The 18,159-nt window shown below is 40.2% G+C and overlaps 1 protein-coding gene across 7 annotated transcripts in view; it reads left to right on the top strand.

The window, feature by feature from the left end:
* The window catches only part of DENND1A (DENN domain containing 1A), a 363,162-nt gene that overhangs the window by 182,548 nt on the left and 162,455 nt on the right, over positions 1–18,159 (top strand). For all 7 annotated transcript variants that reach the window (XM_044992540.1, XM_044992536.1, XM_044992539.1 and 4 more), the window contains one exon: positions 13,677–13,777. In XM_044992540.1, coding sequence (XP_044848475.1) covers positions 13,677–13,777 — 101 coding nt within the window. The remainder of the gene's footprint in view (positions 1–13,676; positions 13,778–18,159) is intronic.

The raw sequence follows: 18,159 nt of genomic DNA, 5'->3' as shown, positions 1-18,159 counted from the left end.
ATGAATGATAAACAGAGGATGGTTAACTAAATGTTGCCTTCTAATGCTGTAGACTAAATACTTGAAAGGCTCTTTCTAAAGTTAGAGCACCTATTTCCATTTTGTATGGTATCATCTGGCCTCTTAAAGATCTGATTTTGATTGTATAAGATTATAACTGCATTGCAGACTGCCAGAAAATACTGCTGAAACAATACATACCAAAAACATAAAAGAATAACTTGTACATATTGGAGTGGGGAGAGGGAGAGAACAAACCCTGTTTGTATTCCATCTCCAGATAGAAATAATAATCTATCTAGTTAAGAAAGGAAGATGAGATCAGAAGATTCAGTGTAATCTATGGGACATTCTAACAACTTTAGACTTTTGTGGCCAAAACCCATAAAGAACCAATAGCACTTAAATACTACAATGATGGACATTATAGAAAACTGTTAGATAGACAGACCTATACAGTGTATTCTTCAGTGCACTTTTATATACACCCAGCATTGTGGTTTTGCTGTAGGGTTAGAGTGAGCGAAGCTACAGACCCCGGTCAAGGATATATATCAGTTTGTGTGGACATGGAGGAGGTGGGGTTGGTTTAGGGAAAAGTGAAGTAAACATAGTATTATAAATTTGGAAGGGGGATGGGGCGGTATCAAGGTAAGGTAAGGGTCTCCCAGCTATAGACTCTGTGTGCTTCGTTGGCATGATCCACCCCTTGGTAAGGTAGGCTGGAAAGAAGCATTACTTACCTGTCACTTTGCTTTCCTTAATAAGCTCTTTCACAAGTAGGCTTGTGTTTTCCTTCCTTATCATCTTTCTCCTATTTCTCTTTCTTTGCCTCTGTCCAAGATAAAAGCATATCTGGCTCTTCAAGAGGAGAGTTAGCCTTACTATACATTTGTATCTTACAACTATATATATAAACTGCACTGAGATTGGAGTGACAGTTTAAGACAGGTTTGAAGTCTTGGGCGAGAGCCAGTGATTCCTTGCCTGCACACTCGGCTCTGCATGATCCAGCAGTAGGAACAAGCTGCATTATTTTATTTCAAACTGTGCTCAGCAGAAGCCAAGACCTTGTAACTGGAAACTTACCAAACTATGAAAATTCTCAAAGTATAGTCAGTGTCTTGTTTTTTAAAAAATGGAACTGTTTGCAATTAATTTAACACTTATGATTTAAATGTAATATCAAGTAAAGTAGAGAAGAATAAGCAGAAACCTTAAAAGTGGAATGAAATATCTTGTGCTACAGTGTCTCCTGAAATTCATATTATGATTGAAGAGCTCTTAATATTGGCAAGTTAAATAAGATTTGGGGGTAATTGAATGCTGAGATCTAACATATTAATTATTATGTGTAGATTGTTTGTCATTGAACCTGTGGAAAGTTATTGCCATTTTGCATGGATTTTTTTTTTCAACTGGCAACATAATTCACTCCTCAAAACACTAAATGCTGAACTGTGAATTTTACTGAGTATTCACAAGCTGAATTTTAACTATTCATTTTGTGATCTAATTCCTCATACAATGACAAAATTAATCTAGAATGCATAAAACTGAATAAGAATAACAAAAGCCCTTCTGTTGATTCATTTACGTACACAACAACTTTTGAATTTTAAATGTGAAATTTTATAAGTGAGTTATGCCAGTGATCAGTTTATATGTCTCAACTGACGGTATTTTTGCATGATTCTCCTGCAGCTGCTGTAGGGAACTGAGGTAGTGGAACTGATCTCATTTTAACCTGCTGAAATCCTATAGCTTTGACAGTCTGTCATTTCTCAGGTTGTCTTATTATTAACTGTTTTCTGTATAACAGTCACTAATCAAATGAGTTCTGCATCAACTAAGCTATTTCTTTAGTAACTATTATCTTGGCAAAATTGAAGGGCACTCCTGGTGTCTACCCAGGGTGGTACTATTTGGTTTCATGCCAGACAGAAGGTAGGATTACATCTCAGAAATAAGTGACAGCTTACCCTCAGATGTCTTCAGTATTGCGCATCATGTTTAGTTAATCATTTGTTGCTAACTTTTAAAATCTTAAATTATCATAATAGGAAATAATCAAATTGATGCTCCCTGAAGCTATTTTTAAATGAAAAAGACTTCATAAACAGTTCTTTCCAGACGTCTCTTAATGCTTTGGAGAATACACATCAAAATCATAGTATGCACAGAACCTTAGGAAATTACATAGAGGCAGGGGTGGCAGGTTTGTAGAAATTTTGGTGGTGCCCAAACTCCGTCCCCCCCAACTCTGCCCCCCACCTGCCCAAAGCTCTGGAAGGGAGTTTGGGTGAGGGAGGGGTGCAGAGGGATGGGATGCAGGGGTGAGGGCTGTGGGGTGTGGCTGCAGATGAGGGATTTGGAGTGTGAGAGGGACTCAGGGTGAGAGTAGGGGTGTAGGGGGTGAGGGCTCTGGCTGGGACTGGGGATAAGGTATTTGGGATACTGGAGGGGCTCAGGGCTTGGACAGATGGTTGAGGATGAGGTGTGGGGTGAAAACTCTGGCTGGAGTGTGGGCTCTGGGGTGGGGCAGGGCTGGGGATGAGTTTGGGGTGCAGGTGGGCTGCTCTGGGACAGGGGCCAGAGAGGAGGACCCCCCCAGCCCTTCCCTGCCGGCGGCAGCAAGCTCTGGGGGAGAAGCCCCCCTTTCCTGCTCCCCCCCCAGCAGCACGCTCACCCCCACCACTGTTACTTCATATGCTTCTAGGGACTCTCTCAGGTCCAGGAATCTCCCCCACCTCTCCCGTGGTGGATGCCAGGGGGTGCTGCGTGCGCCTCCTCCCCTGCTGTTTCCCCTAACTGTAGCCTCACTGGGGCTGGGGGATGGGGCTGCCTCCTTGCCCAGCATGGGGCAGGAGCGGTGACTGTGGGCCGGGGGGAGGAGGGGGGCTGTGCTGCTGGAGAGGCCTGCCGGAAAAGGGAAGGGCAGGCTCAGAGTCAGTCTACCTTGGCACTAAGATGGGGGGGGCACTAGGACCCTGCGGCAGCAGTTGCTTCAGGGAGGCAACATGGAGCTGCCCTGAAGAGACAGTGTGTCAGTGCCTCTGCTCTGGAGCCCGGGAAAGGCGAGTGGGGGTTGGGGGCAGCAAGTCGGAGCTCGGGGACACTCGGGAAAGGCGTGGGGGGGCTGCAGGTGGGGCCGGTCTCCCCCCCCAACCCTAAATATTCGTGGAGCTGGGCCCCTAGGCTCTGAATATTGCTGGTGCCCGAGCACCACGTGGGTATGGAACTCGCTGTCTATGCATAGAGGTTCTTGCTTGGGAACTTGCCAGTCTCATGGTGCAAGTCGGGAATCTGGTGCGTGGGCTCTGAGTGGGAGTTTGGGTGTGGGAGCGGGTTCGGGGTACGGGGTTGGAGCAGAGTAGGGGTTTCAGGTGTTGGAGCTGGGGGGGCATTCACCCTGGGTGGCTCCCTGGAAGCAGTGACCTGTCGCTGCTGTTCCTAGGCGGAGGCGCAGCTAGGCAGCTCTGCGCGATGCCCCGCCCTGAGCACTATCTCCGCAGCTTCCATTGGCCGGAAACCAATTGAGAAGTCTACATGGAATAATTTGATATTTCCAGCCTGTCTCCTTGCAGATGCTTCTGTCAGAACCAACCCCAATGTGTTGATGTGAAGATTTGATGGTTCATTGTTACACCTACCTTATACAAAACTCTTAGTGGAAACAACCAGCTACCATGATCCTCTGTGGCACTTCATAACAAGAAATACAATTCTCTTCAGTCCTCATGCCATGGATGAGTCATCACTTTCTGATTAAAAACAGTAGAGTCGCTGGTGTTGCTGAAAATTGGTCATTGTTATCTTCCAAATATTTATTACATCAGCAATATATTTAATTTTTCCTGCCCTTTATTTTCAAAGGATTTATCAATAGACAAACTTTCTCTGTTAGTTAAAAACCAAACACTCTAGCTTAATGCCTCATTTGGACACCTTTGTTAAAACAGCTCAGTGAGTAAAGATGCAGAACATGATCAGTGTTCTGTGCAGTTTTTTTTATCCCTTCCTCTCATGCTGTTGTTGTGGAATGATCATATCTCTGTCTGCTGGAAAGCAGAGCTATAGGGTTTTTCCTCGTGTTGCATAGCTGTTGGGCTTTTCCAGCTTTACTGAATGGTGGGTCTAAGAGCTTTGTTCCTCTTTATTGTGGGACTTTTGATATACCTTTAAATTCATGTAATATTGACCAAGAAAAGAGCTCTTAGTGATTGTAATAACTGGCATGGTATCACACTTTTATCTGTGCCAAGATCACAGTCCAGCGTATATCAGAGGTAGTTGATAACGTTCTCAGAAAAGAGCAAGCCGGTTTTTGGTAAGGGCGTGAATGCGCAGACCAGATCTTCACTTTATGAAACATAATAGCACAGTGCTTAGAATGGCAATGACGACTCTACATAAACTTAATTGACTTAGGGAAGGCTTTTGGTAGCATTCACAGCACCAGCTTACGTTGCATTCTGTGGGCATATGGATTTCCTTTCCGTATAATGAACATCTTCAAAAGCTTCTATTCCAACTTTACATGCCATGTTGATCACAGTGAGCTCAGTTTTGACTTCAAAACTGGAGTACATCAGGGGTGTGTCATGTCTGCAATCCTCTTCAACATTGCCATCGACTGGGTAATGTGGCGTACACAGAAGACATGCCAAGAGGCATTAACATAACCTTTAATATTGCCTCCTCATCACCAGTATGGCCAGAGGATCATGTTCTCGTCAGTGTAGAAACATTCACATACTTGGGCAGCACCATCAGCCAGGACAGTGGAACGTGCCAGGACATCCAGAACAAAATCAATAAAGCCAGGAACACCTTCAGGAGCTTAAATACAGTCTGGAAATCATCAAAATACAACACCAAAACCAAATTCAAGATTTATCAGTACTTTCAACACTACTTTATAGTGCAGAATGCTGGGGAATAAGAAAGTATGATATGTCCAAACTGTCTTCATTTCATACAACCTACCTCAGAAAAATTCTCCATATCTTTTGGCCCAGAACAATAAACCAAGACCTATTCACACAGTGCAGCCAAGAAGATACGAGCACCATCATTGCCAGGAGACGCTGGAGATGGATTGGCCATGTGCTTTGGATGAAAACTGATTCCATCACCAAAATAGCAATAAGATGGACACCTGAAGGCAAGTGAAAACAAGGCCACCCCAAAACAACATAGCAAAATGCTGTGGAAGCTGAACTGAAAAGCCTGAGGCATAGCTGAGGAACCACTGAAAGACTTGCCAGAAACAGACAGGGGTGGAGGAGCTTCGTCACTGCCCTAAATGCCAGAGGCATAATAGGAACATGATGATAATGAATGGTGCCTAAATGCTAGAGTTTATAAATTGTGTAAAATTAATGTAGTGATATAAGCTCTGCATGGTGGCATAATCTCGCTCCTGAATATTTCCATATTCTCTTGTATAGATGTGAATATATTACCAGAAGTCAGTTGGTGACATAGATTAGTCAGTTTTGTCCTGGTGACAGTGCTTCCTCAGTATGTTTCACTCAATTGATGTCAGTGGCTATGATGTTTTAAATTAACACTATCTACCAGGAGATGTGATGCAGCATTCTCTCCCCATATCATTTAGGCTTTTACAATTAACACCACACTAGGGCAGTATCATTTGAATTGTGTCTGGCTTTTTTTTTTTTAACCTGAATCAAAGAGGAAATTTAATGAAATTATGTGGTGGGGCTTCAACGCATGGCATGAAGTTATAGTACATTACACATTTGTCAAGGTAGCGTCTCCATATTCCTGTTTGTAGGGTGCTTGCATACTCACGCCCATGCAATGGTGCTCTTCAGTTCTGGGAGCCTTCTGTGATAACAGAGCCCATTGGGACCGCACAAATACCCCATTGTGGTACTGAGAGGTCAGAGCCGATGTACGGATAAGCTGTGCAGCCCCCAAATGCCTCCATTCCTTCCTTTCCCTGGCTAGCTGCTTACATAGGGATGTTTCCTCCATGCTCGGACTCTTGATTGGCCTTTTTTTTTTTAAAAACGAGTTTCTCCTGTTTTCTAGTACTTGTTTGTAGCTGTTACTTATATTAATATTTAGATCATTTTAAGTAGTTCTTAAAAAGTTTTTACTTGGATTATGTGTCACTGCACGGTTAGTGTCTTGTTTTACAACATGTAGAATAAGGTGCTGATTTGTGTGGTGCTGTAATTTAACTAGCTGATGTAGTTTTGTTTACGATCCTAGGATATTCAAAAGCTTGAGGGCAAAATCTCATTACATAGGATTGATAATTGCTTTCTGATGAATATTCATCATGTCTAATTACTTTAGGCAAATTTTACACATACTGGCTTCCTTATTTTCCCACTAAGTCTATGTCTGCACTATACGACACCACTGGCAGTGGCATGTGGTGTAAGTGTAGCTACATGTTGCAGTGAAAAGCACACCATGTCCACAGTGTGGTGTGTAGCTACACATTAGTGAAAGGCTCCGACAGAAGGGAGGCCGCTGGGAAAGGCTTCAGCAGCTCCCTGCTGCTGGAGCCCTTCGCTGCAGAAGGGGAAGATTCTTGTGGGAGGAAGCAGTGGGGAAAGGCCAAGCCTTTCCCTACTGCCTCCCCCCAGTAGATCCTTGCCCCACTGCCGCTGTCCTGCCGTAGCCTTTCCTCATTGCTGGAGTCTTTTCCTGGAGCAGGGAAAGGCTCCAGCAGGTGAGAAGCAGCAGGATACTACATTGCTAAAAATAGCCATGTAGAGAGGGAGGCATGTCTTGGGCAAAGAGAGAACCATGTAGGGTACTGGAAATCAGACCTCTCCCTTTAAGTGTCTTTATTTGCCTACGCCATGCCTTAGCAATTACATGGCTACTTATATCTATGCTTGCAGGGCTATACAGGTATGTATGCTGCACATTGCCAAAAGAAGCATGCAGTGTACACACATCCTGAGTATGATTTTTGATAGGGTCATTTCCTTGCACTGAAATTTAAGATTTAAAATGCAAATTCAAATGTGCACATCTTTCATTACTAGCTTTTAAAACGATATTAAACAAATTATGTATACTTTGTGTACATGAAGTATCTAACAGAAGTAAAGTCTCTCTAGCATTCACTTCAGTAATAGTTTGTGAAAATGTTTCTAGAATAGCTTTGGAATCAATACAAAAATAAATGATAGAATATAAAACATTTAGCTAAAAGAATGGAGAAAAATTGCTCTTAAAGATTACTTTTCCCCAAACCTTTTCTTTACATTTTATTCTTTGTACTCCGATAACTAAAATATCCTTTCTAAACCAATTCAGCAATTTTTAGTGTTGTTTGCTGGTCCGGTACAATGTTGCCTTCAGTCTAAATTGTGTATTTTTTTCAGCCGAAAGTATAAATGTAAGTGGATTCTTCCAGGCTATGTAGAAATGTGACTATGTAAATCATGGATCAGTAGCTGCTGATATGATGTGACATTTCAAAAGCTCAGTTTTATAAGTGACAAGTGACTTCACTGTCCTCACATTCCACTTCATAATGCATTAAAGGTTACACTGATGTATTAATATTATACATTAGTCTGAAGATAAGATCTGTCATTTTTGTTACTTGAAACAGGGTTTTGACACCACCCAATTTAAGCTAAATGGTGATAATACAGCTCTGCTTTTACAAACCCAACCTCACATGCCCCTACAAGTGATTCAAAGAGAATTAAAAATAAATCAACAATGAGCTTTTGCTTTTCAAATTGATTAATATTCCTCTACCAGGAAAATTATAGATACTTAGAAATGCAGACAAAGTGTTAGTTTAAGAAACATATTCCCAGCTCATTGCATGATGCAGTAGCTGCTTGATCTCCATTAGTGTTGGTGGGACTACTAAGAATATGCCCCTAAATGTGGATTTTTTTAACAGATTTATCTCAGCGTTCACGGACATAAAATAAACCTTGATAGAGTCATTGGTAAACCACTGTTAGTTTGCAACCTGTAAGTGTGGATGGGTGAATGGGTCCAGAAAAAAGTAACCCAACCCTTTGGTCAAAACTTGAATCAAACCTAAATATTTAACTGCTCCTGATTTTTTTCAAGAAAGTGTGATATGAAGGATGAAGGGGATAATTGCACTTCCTGATTTGGGTCCAGAAGTGGAAATAGACTGGGAAATGCTATTCTTGCTGCATTATCTAAAACAGCCTAACTAAAAATCTACAAACTAGTTACATCTGTATTTATAGTATCTGGATATCAGTCTTGCTTAAAAGCCCATTTTCTATTCTATTCCAGTTTCCATATCCAAGAGTTTTGGTCAAGCATATGGACCAAACTTCCAAATCTGTAGTTTCCTCCATTTAGTAATTTTAAAAAATGTCCTTGTGTTTCCAAAGGAGAACTGTGTTTTACCATAATCGTGAACCTACCAATCTGTGCACTGCAGCACAAGAGACATGAATGCAGATGCGTATACTTGAAGATCTGGTCAACATGCAAGGGCAGTGATATAGATCACAATCTAATAATAATTTTAAAACCCCTTTTGGCTGTGAAATGCTGTGTTAGATTGTGAGCTCTTGAGAGCAGTGTGTGTCTTATTGTATGTTTTTACAAGTGCACTGTACATTTCAGCACCATATAAAGTTCTTAGTATTAGAATAGTGCTTTCCCCTAAATGTCTTGTTTTGAGTGGTGCATAAGGAACAGAACAGGTAAACTGATAAAATGTGGTCAAGATGGGAAATAGGCATACGGAGACGAGCACAAGGACAGACAAACCCATGTTACTGAAGAACGTTTTTAAGAATTGGAACTGAACCAATACAGTGAGTGTTTACTGTGGATTCTTTCTTAATAACACTATGCACTGTCCACAGAAAGCATGGTATCTATTTAAATAAGTTAACAGGAAAGAAGGGTTTTGAGATTACAACAAACTGGTTACACTTGGAAAATCACCAAACGAGCTCCTCATGGCACAGTATCATAAAGAATTCTTGCAGCTAGGGCTTTGACTCCTCGCTTTTCCTGTATACACATGTTCCTCTGTTAATAAAGGCAAGTTACTGACATTCAAAGACTCACAGATACCACAAAACAGGTGACCTTATACAAACCTACATAGAAAAGCAAAAGTAGCAGTCTTCATGGGGTGCAGCCTAATAAAGGCAGTGTTAAAAACTGTCTTGTCATTTCATCCCAGGAACCATCTCTGCCTTGAGATGTAAACAAGACTGCAAAGCAAAAGCCGCAAAGCAGGATCAAAAAGTATAAAAATATATAGAGAGGCCTAAACATAGTGGTGTCTGACCTCTGCTTCTAAGTGATACCCTCATAAACATTGCTAAAACTGCTACGTTATTACTCTTGTGTGATGCACCGAATACTTTTGGACCCTTAGATTTTTGTGCCAATTACATCCCAAAGAACAATTTTTTTTTGTATAGTTCAGTCATATTTTAAGGTTAACCCTCTCCCTTTGCCTTATTTATAGGGGACAAGAAAATCCTCCCACCCCCTTTCTCAGGGTTTTGCATAATATTAGAATTTACTTCTTAGATATTTTCTTGTCTAAGTTTTCAGAAATATTATAGAAAATGGTGTTTCCCTCCTTCACCTAATTGCTGTAACCCTTAAGAAAGTAAGAATGACCATACTGGGTCAGACCAATGGTCCATCTAGCCCCGTATCCTGTCTTCTGACAGTGGCTGGTGCCAGATGCTTCAGAGGGAATGAACTGAACAGAGCAATTTATCACGTGATCCATCTTCTGTCATCTAGTCCCAGCTTCTAGTAGTCAGAGGTTTAGGGAAACCCTTCTTGATGTTGTGATCAGCAATAAGTCTCTGAATCCCAATGTAAATTTATTAGGAAATGGAGAGCCTGAGGCCCTAATAATCAAGACAGATTGATCTCTAATGGCACAAAACAGGCAGGGATTCATATTCCATGAGATCGGCAAATACTTTTCACAGGGTTGCAGTACAGTACTGGGTTCTGTAACTATGGTAGATTATTTATCTATTATTTTAAATATAATAATGCTAAATATTCTAACATCTCTCCTCTAGCTATAGTGTATATCTTAAGGCTCTGGCTTTCTAGCATAGTGATAGCAGCAAAGAATCCTGTGGCACCTTATAGACTAACAGACGTTTTGCAGCATGAGCTTTCGTGGGTGAATACCCACTTCTTCGGATGCAAGTGGTGGAAATTTCCAGGGGCAGGTTTATATATGCAAGCAAGAAGCAAGCTAGAGATAACGAGGTTAGTTCAATCAGGGAGGATGAGGCCCTGTTCTAGCAGTTGAGTGATAACCAAGAGAGGAGAAACTGGTTCTGTAGTTGGCAAGCCATTCACAGTCTTTGTTTAATCCTGAGCTGATGGTGTCAAATTTGCAGATGAACTGGAGCTCAGCAGTTTCTCTTTGAAGTCTGGTCCTGAAGTTTTTTTGCTGCAGGACGGCCACCTTAAGATCTGCTATTGTGTGGCCAGGGAGATTGAAGTGTTCTCCTACAGGTTTTTGTATATTGCCATTCCTAATATCTGATTTGTGTCCATTTATCCTTTTCCTTAGAGACTGTCCAGTTTGGCCGATGTACATAGCAGAGGGGCATTGCTGGCATATGATGGCATATATTACATTGGTGGACGTGCAGGTGAATGAACCGGTGATGGTGTGGCTGATCTGGTTAGGTCCTGTGATGGTGTCACTGGTGTAGATATGTGGGCAGAGTGTCTACACCAGCGACACCATCACAGGACCTTGCATCCGAAGAAGTGGGTATTCACCCACGAAAGCTCATGCTGCAAAACGTCTGTTAGTCTATAAGGTGCCACAGGATTCTTTGCTGCTTTTACAGATCCAGACTAACACGGCTACCTCTCTGATACTTGATAGCATAGTGATATATAGCTCAGTCATAAAAGTCAACCATGAGCTTATATAGGGTCTCAGCCTGGGAGTGATTTTTTAAAAATTGGAAAAAAAAATCTGTTTTTTTGAGTTGTAAATTGTAAATTCTATTTTTATTCACTTTTATGGTTACATTTTTGCCATTAAAAAAACTACTGGTTCCGTGTGGCTATATCATGGTGCACAGAGCCGTGGCTCCCTTCCAGAGAGTCTGAGTATTTCCTCTTGTATCCTCGCAGCTTATCCAGATCTGTTTCATCCCTAGACTTCAGTAGATTTTAGTCCATTGTCTAAAAATGAGACGTGTTTAAAATATAGTGCCTGTCTTCATTCTTGATGCCCAATCAGCCACACGTTAACTCCAAAAACAGGTTTTGTTGTTCACATACTAACAGTTATCCATGTGTTAAAACAAGCCAACAAAAAGTGCATTGAAAATACATTAAAGGCTCTGGCACAAACCACGGAAACTAGATTCACAATTGAAACTTATTTCCCCAACATGGAATTCTGATGGGGCAGCCTGTTGTGCCTTGTTGTGTTGGAGGATAAGTCTTAGTTTAAGAATTGAAATTAGAGACAATGACCTGTTAGCTCACCTAGACCATTTCCTTGGCCAATCACTGGTTCCCTGTAGTACAGTATATAACTCAGTGGCTTGTCCAGTTGCAAATGACTCCACTGCTTTCTGGAGACTACACTGCAACCTAATAAGTCCCACAGTTAAGACATGCTTCCTAATGTTCATTCTGACTTTTCCTTTGTTTTATTTCATTCCATTATGCCTGTAGGTCACCCTAAACTCCTGCATGTCCTTGGAGTGTACACCTTTTAGATACACATAGAGAGTGTGTCAGAATGATAGCCGTGTTCATCTGTATCAGCAAAAAGAACAGGAGTACTTGTGGCACCTTAGAGGCTAACCAATTTATTTGGGTATAAGGTTTTGTGGGCTAAAACCCACTTCATCAGATGCATGGAGTAGAAAATACAGTCACACACACACACACACACACACACACACACACACCATGAAAAGATAGGGGTTGCCATACCAACTCTAACGAGACAAATCAATTAAGGTGGGCTGTTATCAGCAGGAGAAAAAAACTTTTCATGTTCTCTGTATATATGTATCTTCCTACTGTATTTTCCACTCCATGCATCTGATGAAGTGGGTTTTAGCCCACAAAAGCTTATGCCCAAATAAATTTTTTAGCCTCTAAGGTGCCACAAGTACCCCTCATTCTTTTTATAGCGAGTGTTGTCTTTACTTTGTTGTCATTTTGTCAAACTGTATGTATTTGACTCTTATCTTTCCTCAGAAGTCTGTTCCTCCCTTCCTTTAAACATTTTGCTGCATTTCTTTTAATTTCATTTAAATTGTTTCTTGTACTACAAGCTGAGCGTTATTCTAGGTATGTGCTCATAAGGGACATGCCATCATCCTGGACCATGATACCTCTTTGTGTGCAGCTCCCAAATGAGAAGACGGCTCTTATCTAGGTTGTCCACGATCAGCCCTTGCTCTCTTTCAGCGCAACTGTTTTTTTCAAAGTATCTGTCTCCATTTGCATGGATTTATCTGAATTTTGAATTGTTTCTCCAAAACAAGATTGTGTTATCTTTATTTTCCGGGATAAATCCATTCATTCTGCCTGCTATGCTGACCAATACGGTCTAATTGTTTCCTTGTACTCCACTACCTGTCTGTATGCCTCCATTGTCTCTTCTATTATTCTTCGATTGTAAGCTCTTTGGAGCCAGGGACTTCTTGTTTAGTGTGTGTACGGTGTCTAACACAGTGGGATGATTGTCCATGACTAGGGTGCCTAGGTGCTATAGTAATACAAATACTAATAATTATTAATATTAATATGATTTCCTGCTCATGCAGGGTTTTGACCTTTTCTGCTTTCTTGTGTTTTAAGTATCTGTCCGTTTAGGGGTTCACAACATCTCCCATTTTAATTTATTCAGTAAATTTCACATTCTCTTCCTAGTTATTAAGATTTGAAATAAGGTTGGGACTCAAGTCAACTCCTCCAGCACCCTACTAGGCACCTCCCCACAGCTTGATTGCCATTTATCTTTAGTTCTCAGTTTCTGTCAATGTCCAAGCCAATTTGAATTAACTTTTAATGAAAAATTGTGAGTCAGTAGATCAAATGCTGAAGTCCAGGAACACACTCTTTCTTTTACCCGCTTATTCAGTAATTCTAGCCAAAATTATCAATTTACTTGGCGTGAATTGTTTTAGAGAAACCCATGCTGTTTACGATTCATTAGTCCCGAGTTCCTACTGTACTACTGAGGTAACAGCTTTTTTTTTCTTCCTTAATATTTATGCCGTTGTTTCATTACATCTCTAAGCTACTCACTAGCTGGAAATTGCCAGGATCAGGCTTTCTCTGACATTTTTTATTATTTGCTCCCTCTTCCCTTCTGCCCCTGATTTTGTTTCTTTGCTTCTGTTGCTTTGGGGAGGATGTGAAATGCTGTCTTCAGGTCGTGTGTGTTGGGCGAAATATACTCTGATATTAACAAAATTAAGTCAAACAATCATCATGAACCAGTATTACTCCACCCATCACTAGTATTTGTTACCAGTGCAATGCATGTTCTGTAGTCAAATCTTCAGAGAGAAAAACAATTGCTACTTCTAACCAATTTTATTTTATTTTATGATTTATTTGTTTGTCTAGCCATTTCTTTTAAGTTTAACTTTTATCTTATTTATGATCTTGTTTTGATTTATATCTTTCAGTTAACTGCCTGCATTCATGGGTCTGCAGCTATGCTCTACCCAATGTTCTGGCAACATGTTTACATTCCTGTTCTGCCCCCGCATCTATTGGACTACTGCTGGTAAGACTGTAGATCACTTAGATACACAACAGTTTTATGAATCTCTGCATTTTAAGATTTAAGTGTTTTTATGGTGTGACTGTTAATCTAAAAATTTATATGTGTATGTTAAATAAGTAGTTGATTCAGTAAGTCAAATATATTGTTTTCATAGCATAATATAATAGCAACAGTCTTATTAGTTACTCTAACATGATATATTACTATAGAATGTTACTATATACTAATTTTTGATCTTCAAGATTCACTATTACAGCATAGATTTGGTTTAACTGTTACATTTTAAATCAAGAAGAATCCAAAAATAAATGATACAGGCAGAAACAGAAACTCCTATTTCCCATTGCTTTCCTGATTTGTCAGTTTATTTTTTCTTTGGTGCTTTCCTGTTACAACCTTCTATTTTTCAGTGTGAGTTTAGAAATTGATACGTTATTTGGGAGACGGTGTAAACCTTTTCTGTCTCTCCTGCTTCGTTAGCATGGAGTTATAGCTTCCTACAGAAGGGAAAGAGAGCAGGAATTATTTGACACTGGATGCTCCCACATGTGAACTCCGTAAGCTTTCCTGTAACTCCCAAGATGCTGTTTGCTACTCACACCAATTTCCCATCAAGCTAGAAAGTTTCAGCCTGGAATCATTTGCATTTTTCTTCATTATTCAATCTGTCAACCAAAGCTTTTGCTTGGGTCAAATTAAGAATAAATACATCTACAGTGACAACGTACAGAAGATGCCTGTCAAGCAGCTGCCTGCTATATATCCATACAAAGAAACATTTCAAGCACTGTTCTAGATTTTTAGAAGGGCCTTTAGTTCATTCTTGTAGGAAAGACTCCATTAAATCTTCAACCCAGGCACTTTTCTTATCATTTGACAAAACATATGCAGGTTTCTACACAAACAATCATTGCCCTCTGTGAAGAAGATGTGGCAGCAAATGATGTTTTTAATAAGATGGTCCGGCATGTGCACATGGGAGGTGTAGTATAACTTTCAAATCTGTTCTTCATTGGAAAGTCATTTTATATGCCAGTTGACCTTAGCATACACTGACATGGCCAACCTCCTCTCTCTTCCCCCCTGAACAAACAAACAAAAAACCAAAATTCGCAGCAGCAAGTATCTGAGTCTGGGACTATAAACTTGGGCTCATACTGTGACACTAAAAATAGCCATGTAGACATTCCAGCTTGGGCTCTGAAGCCTGGGGAAGAGATTAGGTTTCAGAGTCCAAGCTCCAGGCTGAGCTGGGGCATCTATATGGCCATTTTTTAGCACCATAGCATGAACCCCAGTCTGTAGACCCAGGCTCTGTGATTTGCTGCTGCAGGATTATTTTTGCCAAGTAGACAGACCCTTAGTGGCAGCTTCAGGATTTGTGAAGGAAGCTATTTATTCTCCTATCGCAAAGAGCATGACCCAGCAATGGTTTTGAAAATGTGCTGAACATAATTTGGTCCTGTCAACTGTCACAGTTGAATGTATGTTGTTTTTTAAAGAGCTGGTTCAACTACCTGTGTTGCAGACATCATCTACTGTCAGGAACAGGTACAATTCCTAGCACAGACAAGGTTTACAAGAACATTTGCAACATCCGAGTCCCCACAAAAAGACCTGTGTAATATGTAAGGGTTTAACTAATCCCGGTCAAAAAGCACAGAGCACAGATAGCTATACTTCTCATGGAGGTTGGTCTCACAGTATTTATAGTCTATTTATGACCTCTTATTTTGTTTGCAATTCCCTTTTATTTTCTATCTCACAACAATAAATTATGTTTTAACTTGAAAAGTGAGATGGGCTATGGTGACTATTGTGTTGGGGTTACCTGGTCTTGGATGACTTGGTGGGAATCTGAACCTGAGCTTGAGGAGTGTGAGGGAGGAGTACCGTTAACAGTCTGTCAGCAAGTGCAAAGAGACAGTGATTCTCTTCCCAAAAGAAGGCAGAAGGATGGCTGAAGTAATTGAGGGCACAGCGATAGCTGAATAGCATAAGGAGTTCCAGGCTTAAGTCAAGTTCATTAGGGCAGGGACTGTCTTCCTTTGTCAGTGCAGTATCAAGCACATTGTGAGCACTATATAAATAATTACAAAAGCTATGTTAAAAGAACATTGTTAAGGTTGCAAAATCAACTCTCAAAAATTAGGAAATGCGAGATTTGTGCAATTTTAATTTGGCCTCCTCGTGCGCATGCATTATGATATAATCTTTGACGCCATGATCACATACTATGCCACATTTTAATAAAAGCTTCTGCAATTTGGCTTTTTTTAAACTGGCAACACACCTAAAACTTGCCTGTTAAGTTCATGCGGCTCCTAATCACTCCCCTTTTCCATTCCTATTTGGCTTTGCACTGCTCCATGTTAATTTTACACCAGGGAGTGAGGTGAAACTGACAAGAGAGGGCACAGGAACTGGGGATGTTGTGAATAAAAATGTATGTGCTGCAAAGTGCCTACTTAACCCTGATTGTGACCTGCAGTAGAGATGCTGCCAATCCTTCAGTTTTAATGCTGAAAGCCAAAAGTCATCTTCACTGTGTGATTGGGGAGGGGTGTGAATTAAGAACTGTTCCTGTTCACGTAAATTCATATGAATAGTGTCATACCAAATGCTCCATAGCCACAGAACAGTGTGCGATATATTTTTACTCAAAAATTAGTCTCTACTCTCTCTGACCTGCCTTAAATGTTGTGCTTGAAACAATATATATTCAATTATAATAGCCAAGTCAGCCTAAGTATGCATATCATGCATGGGAATCATAGGAAGAAGTGCATGTTAAACACACTTGCTGTAGGAACATTCAGACTAATGGCACCACATAGTCTGCCACAAAATACCTACCTACAATTCCTGAAATAAAATACAGTGGAAATACATATCTAATAAGTAGTGGCCAGAACTCTGCTACTGGTTAGATCAAGCATGCACCCATCAGTGGCTCTGCATGCTTTTGTGCTAAATATTTTTTTCCGTTTTAATTAGTTTTTTTTGACATTTCACCAGTAAATGTGTTGCAACCAAAAAAATCAGTGGATGTATTTGACCACTTAAAGAACAGAAAATACCATGATGGTTAAATAAAAATACTGCTATTGAGAAAAAACAGATAATTGAATCAAAATTTAATTTTATCACCTTAACTTCTGTGGCTTCGATCAGGATCCATAAATCTCAAGAAACTGGAGTCTATGCTAATAGCTTTATTATATTCTTTTCTGTGACTTTTCTCTACATTCTTAGCAAAAGCCTATGCAGTGCTTCTAAGTAAGGAACCAGCAGGGATAACTAGCGTTTTAAGTGAAGTGCTAGGAGCCTGAAACATGTAAATTTAAAGGAGGTTTGTTCCTCTGCAGATGATTTAAATGTTAAGTACATGCCCATATCGGGGATACACGGAATGGAATCTAAAAACTATTATCTCCTGTAGAAATGAACCTTCAATTTACTCACTGCACAGGAAGGGCAGATTCTAGTCATTTTCACTGCCAGCAGGTGCCCTTTCTGTGCATAATAGGCTTTGCATGTGTAATTAACACATGAAGCTGCTAATGCCAGTTTTTTCTTCAGGTACATGCTGCTAGGAGTTTTCAGGATAACGGTGTGGGCCACAAGAGGCTTTTACACTGGGTTTGAAGATTAGGTATTCATTGACTTCCTGACAAAGACATGTTAAAAGGGGCTAAGACCGGACCCCACAGTTGGGAGCACAGGTGTGCACAAAGCAAAAACGTAGGCCATGTACAAAAAGAAATAAAGATACAAATAGCTGAGCCAGGCTGAATTGACTCTTTCACAGCATTTCAGCCTGTGACTATAACGAATGAACAAACTAGGGGGCTAAAAGTATGATTTTAAAACCTATAATTATCAGGAAGACTCTAATTGCACATTCACAAACACAACAACTCATTATCTTAGCCTGATGTGAACTTTAATTAGAGTAGTAATCACACACTGTAATTGTCTGAATAAATCAATTTAGCACCAATTTATGTGCCATAAATATGTTTCCCAAAATAACTTCCATCTATTTTGTAACTGTGTGAACTTGGAAAGGTGATTTTGGCCATGAAAACTAATAAATCCACTACTTACTGTCTACTCCAAAGCTGTATGTTTACTTTATGGGCCTTTGCAATTCAGGGGAAATGAACTGGAATTGACTTATTTTTAAACTTGAGGCTTTAATTTTGATTTAATTTTAACTTCAGTTACTGTCTGGTTCTTTACTTTGCAGCTGTGACATAAGAATTTAAAAGAGGAGAAACTAAAGCAGATGGTAGAGAAAAATAAAAGGAGCCAGACATCTCCAGCTTTTGTAAATATCTGAAAACATGCTTGTGGCTTCCATTCTAGTAAATGTTTCA

This window comes from Mauremys mutica, chromosome 18, assembly GCF_020497125.1.
Source record: "Mauremys mutica isolate MM-2020 ecotype Southern chromosome 18, ASM2049712v1, whole genome shotgun sequence".
NCBI lineage: Eukaryota > Metazoa > Chordata > Testudines > Geoemydidae > Mauremys > Mauremys mutica.
The sequence above is the reverse complement of the archived record's forward strand: the minus strand, read 5'-3'. Positions and strand labels throughout refer to the sequence as shown.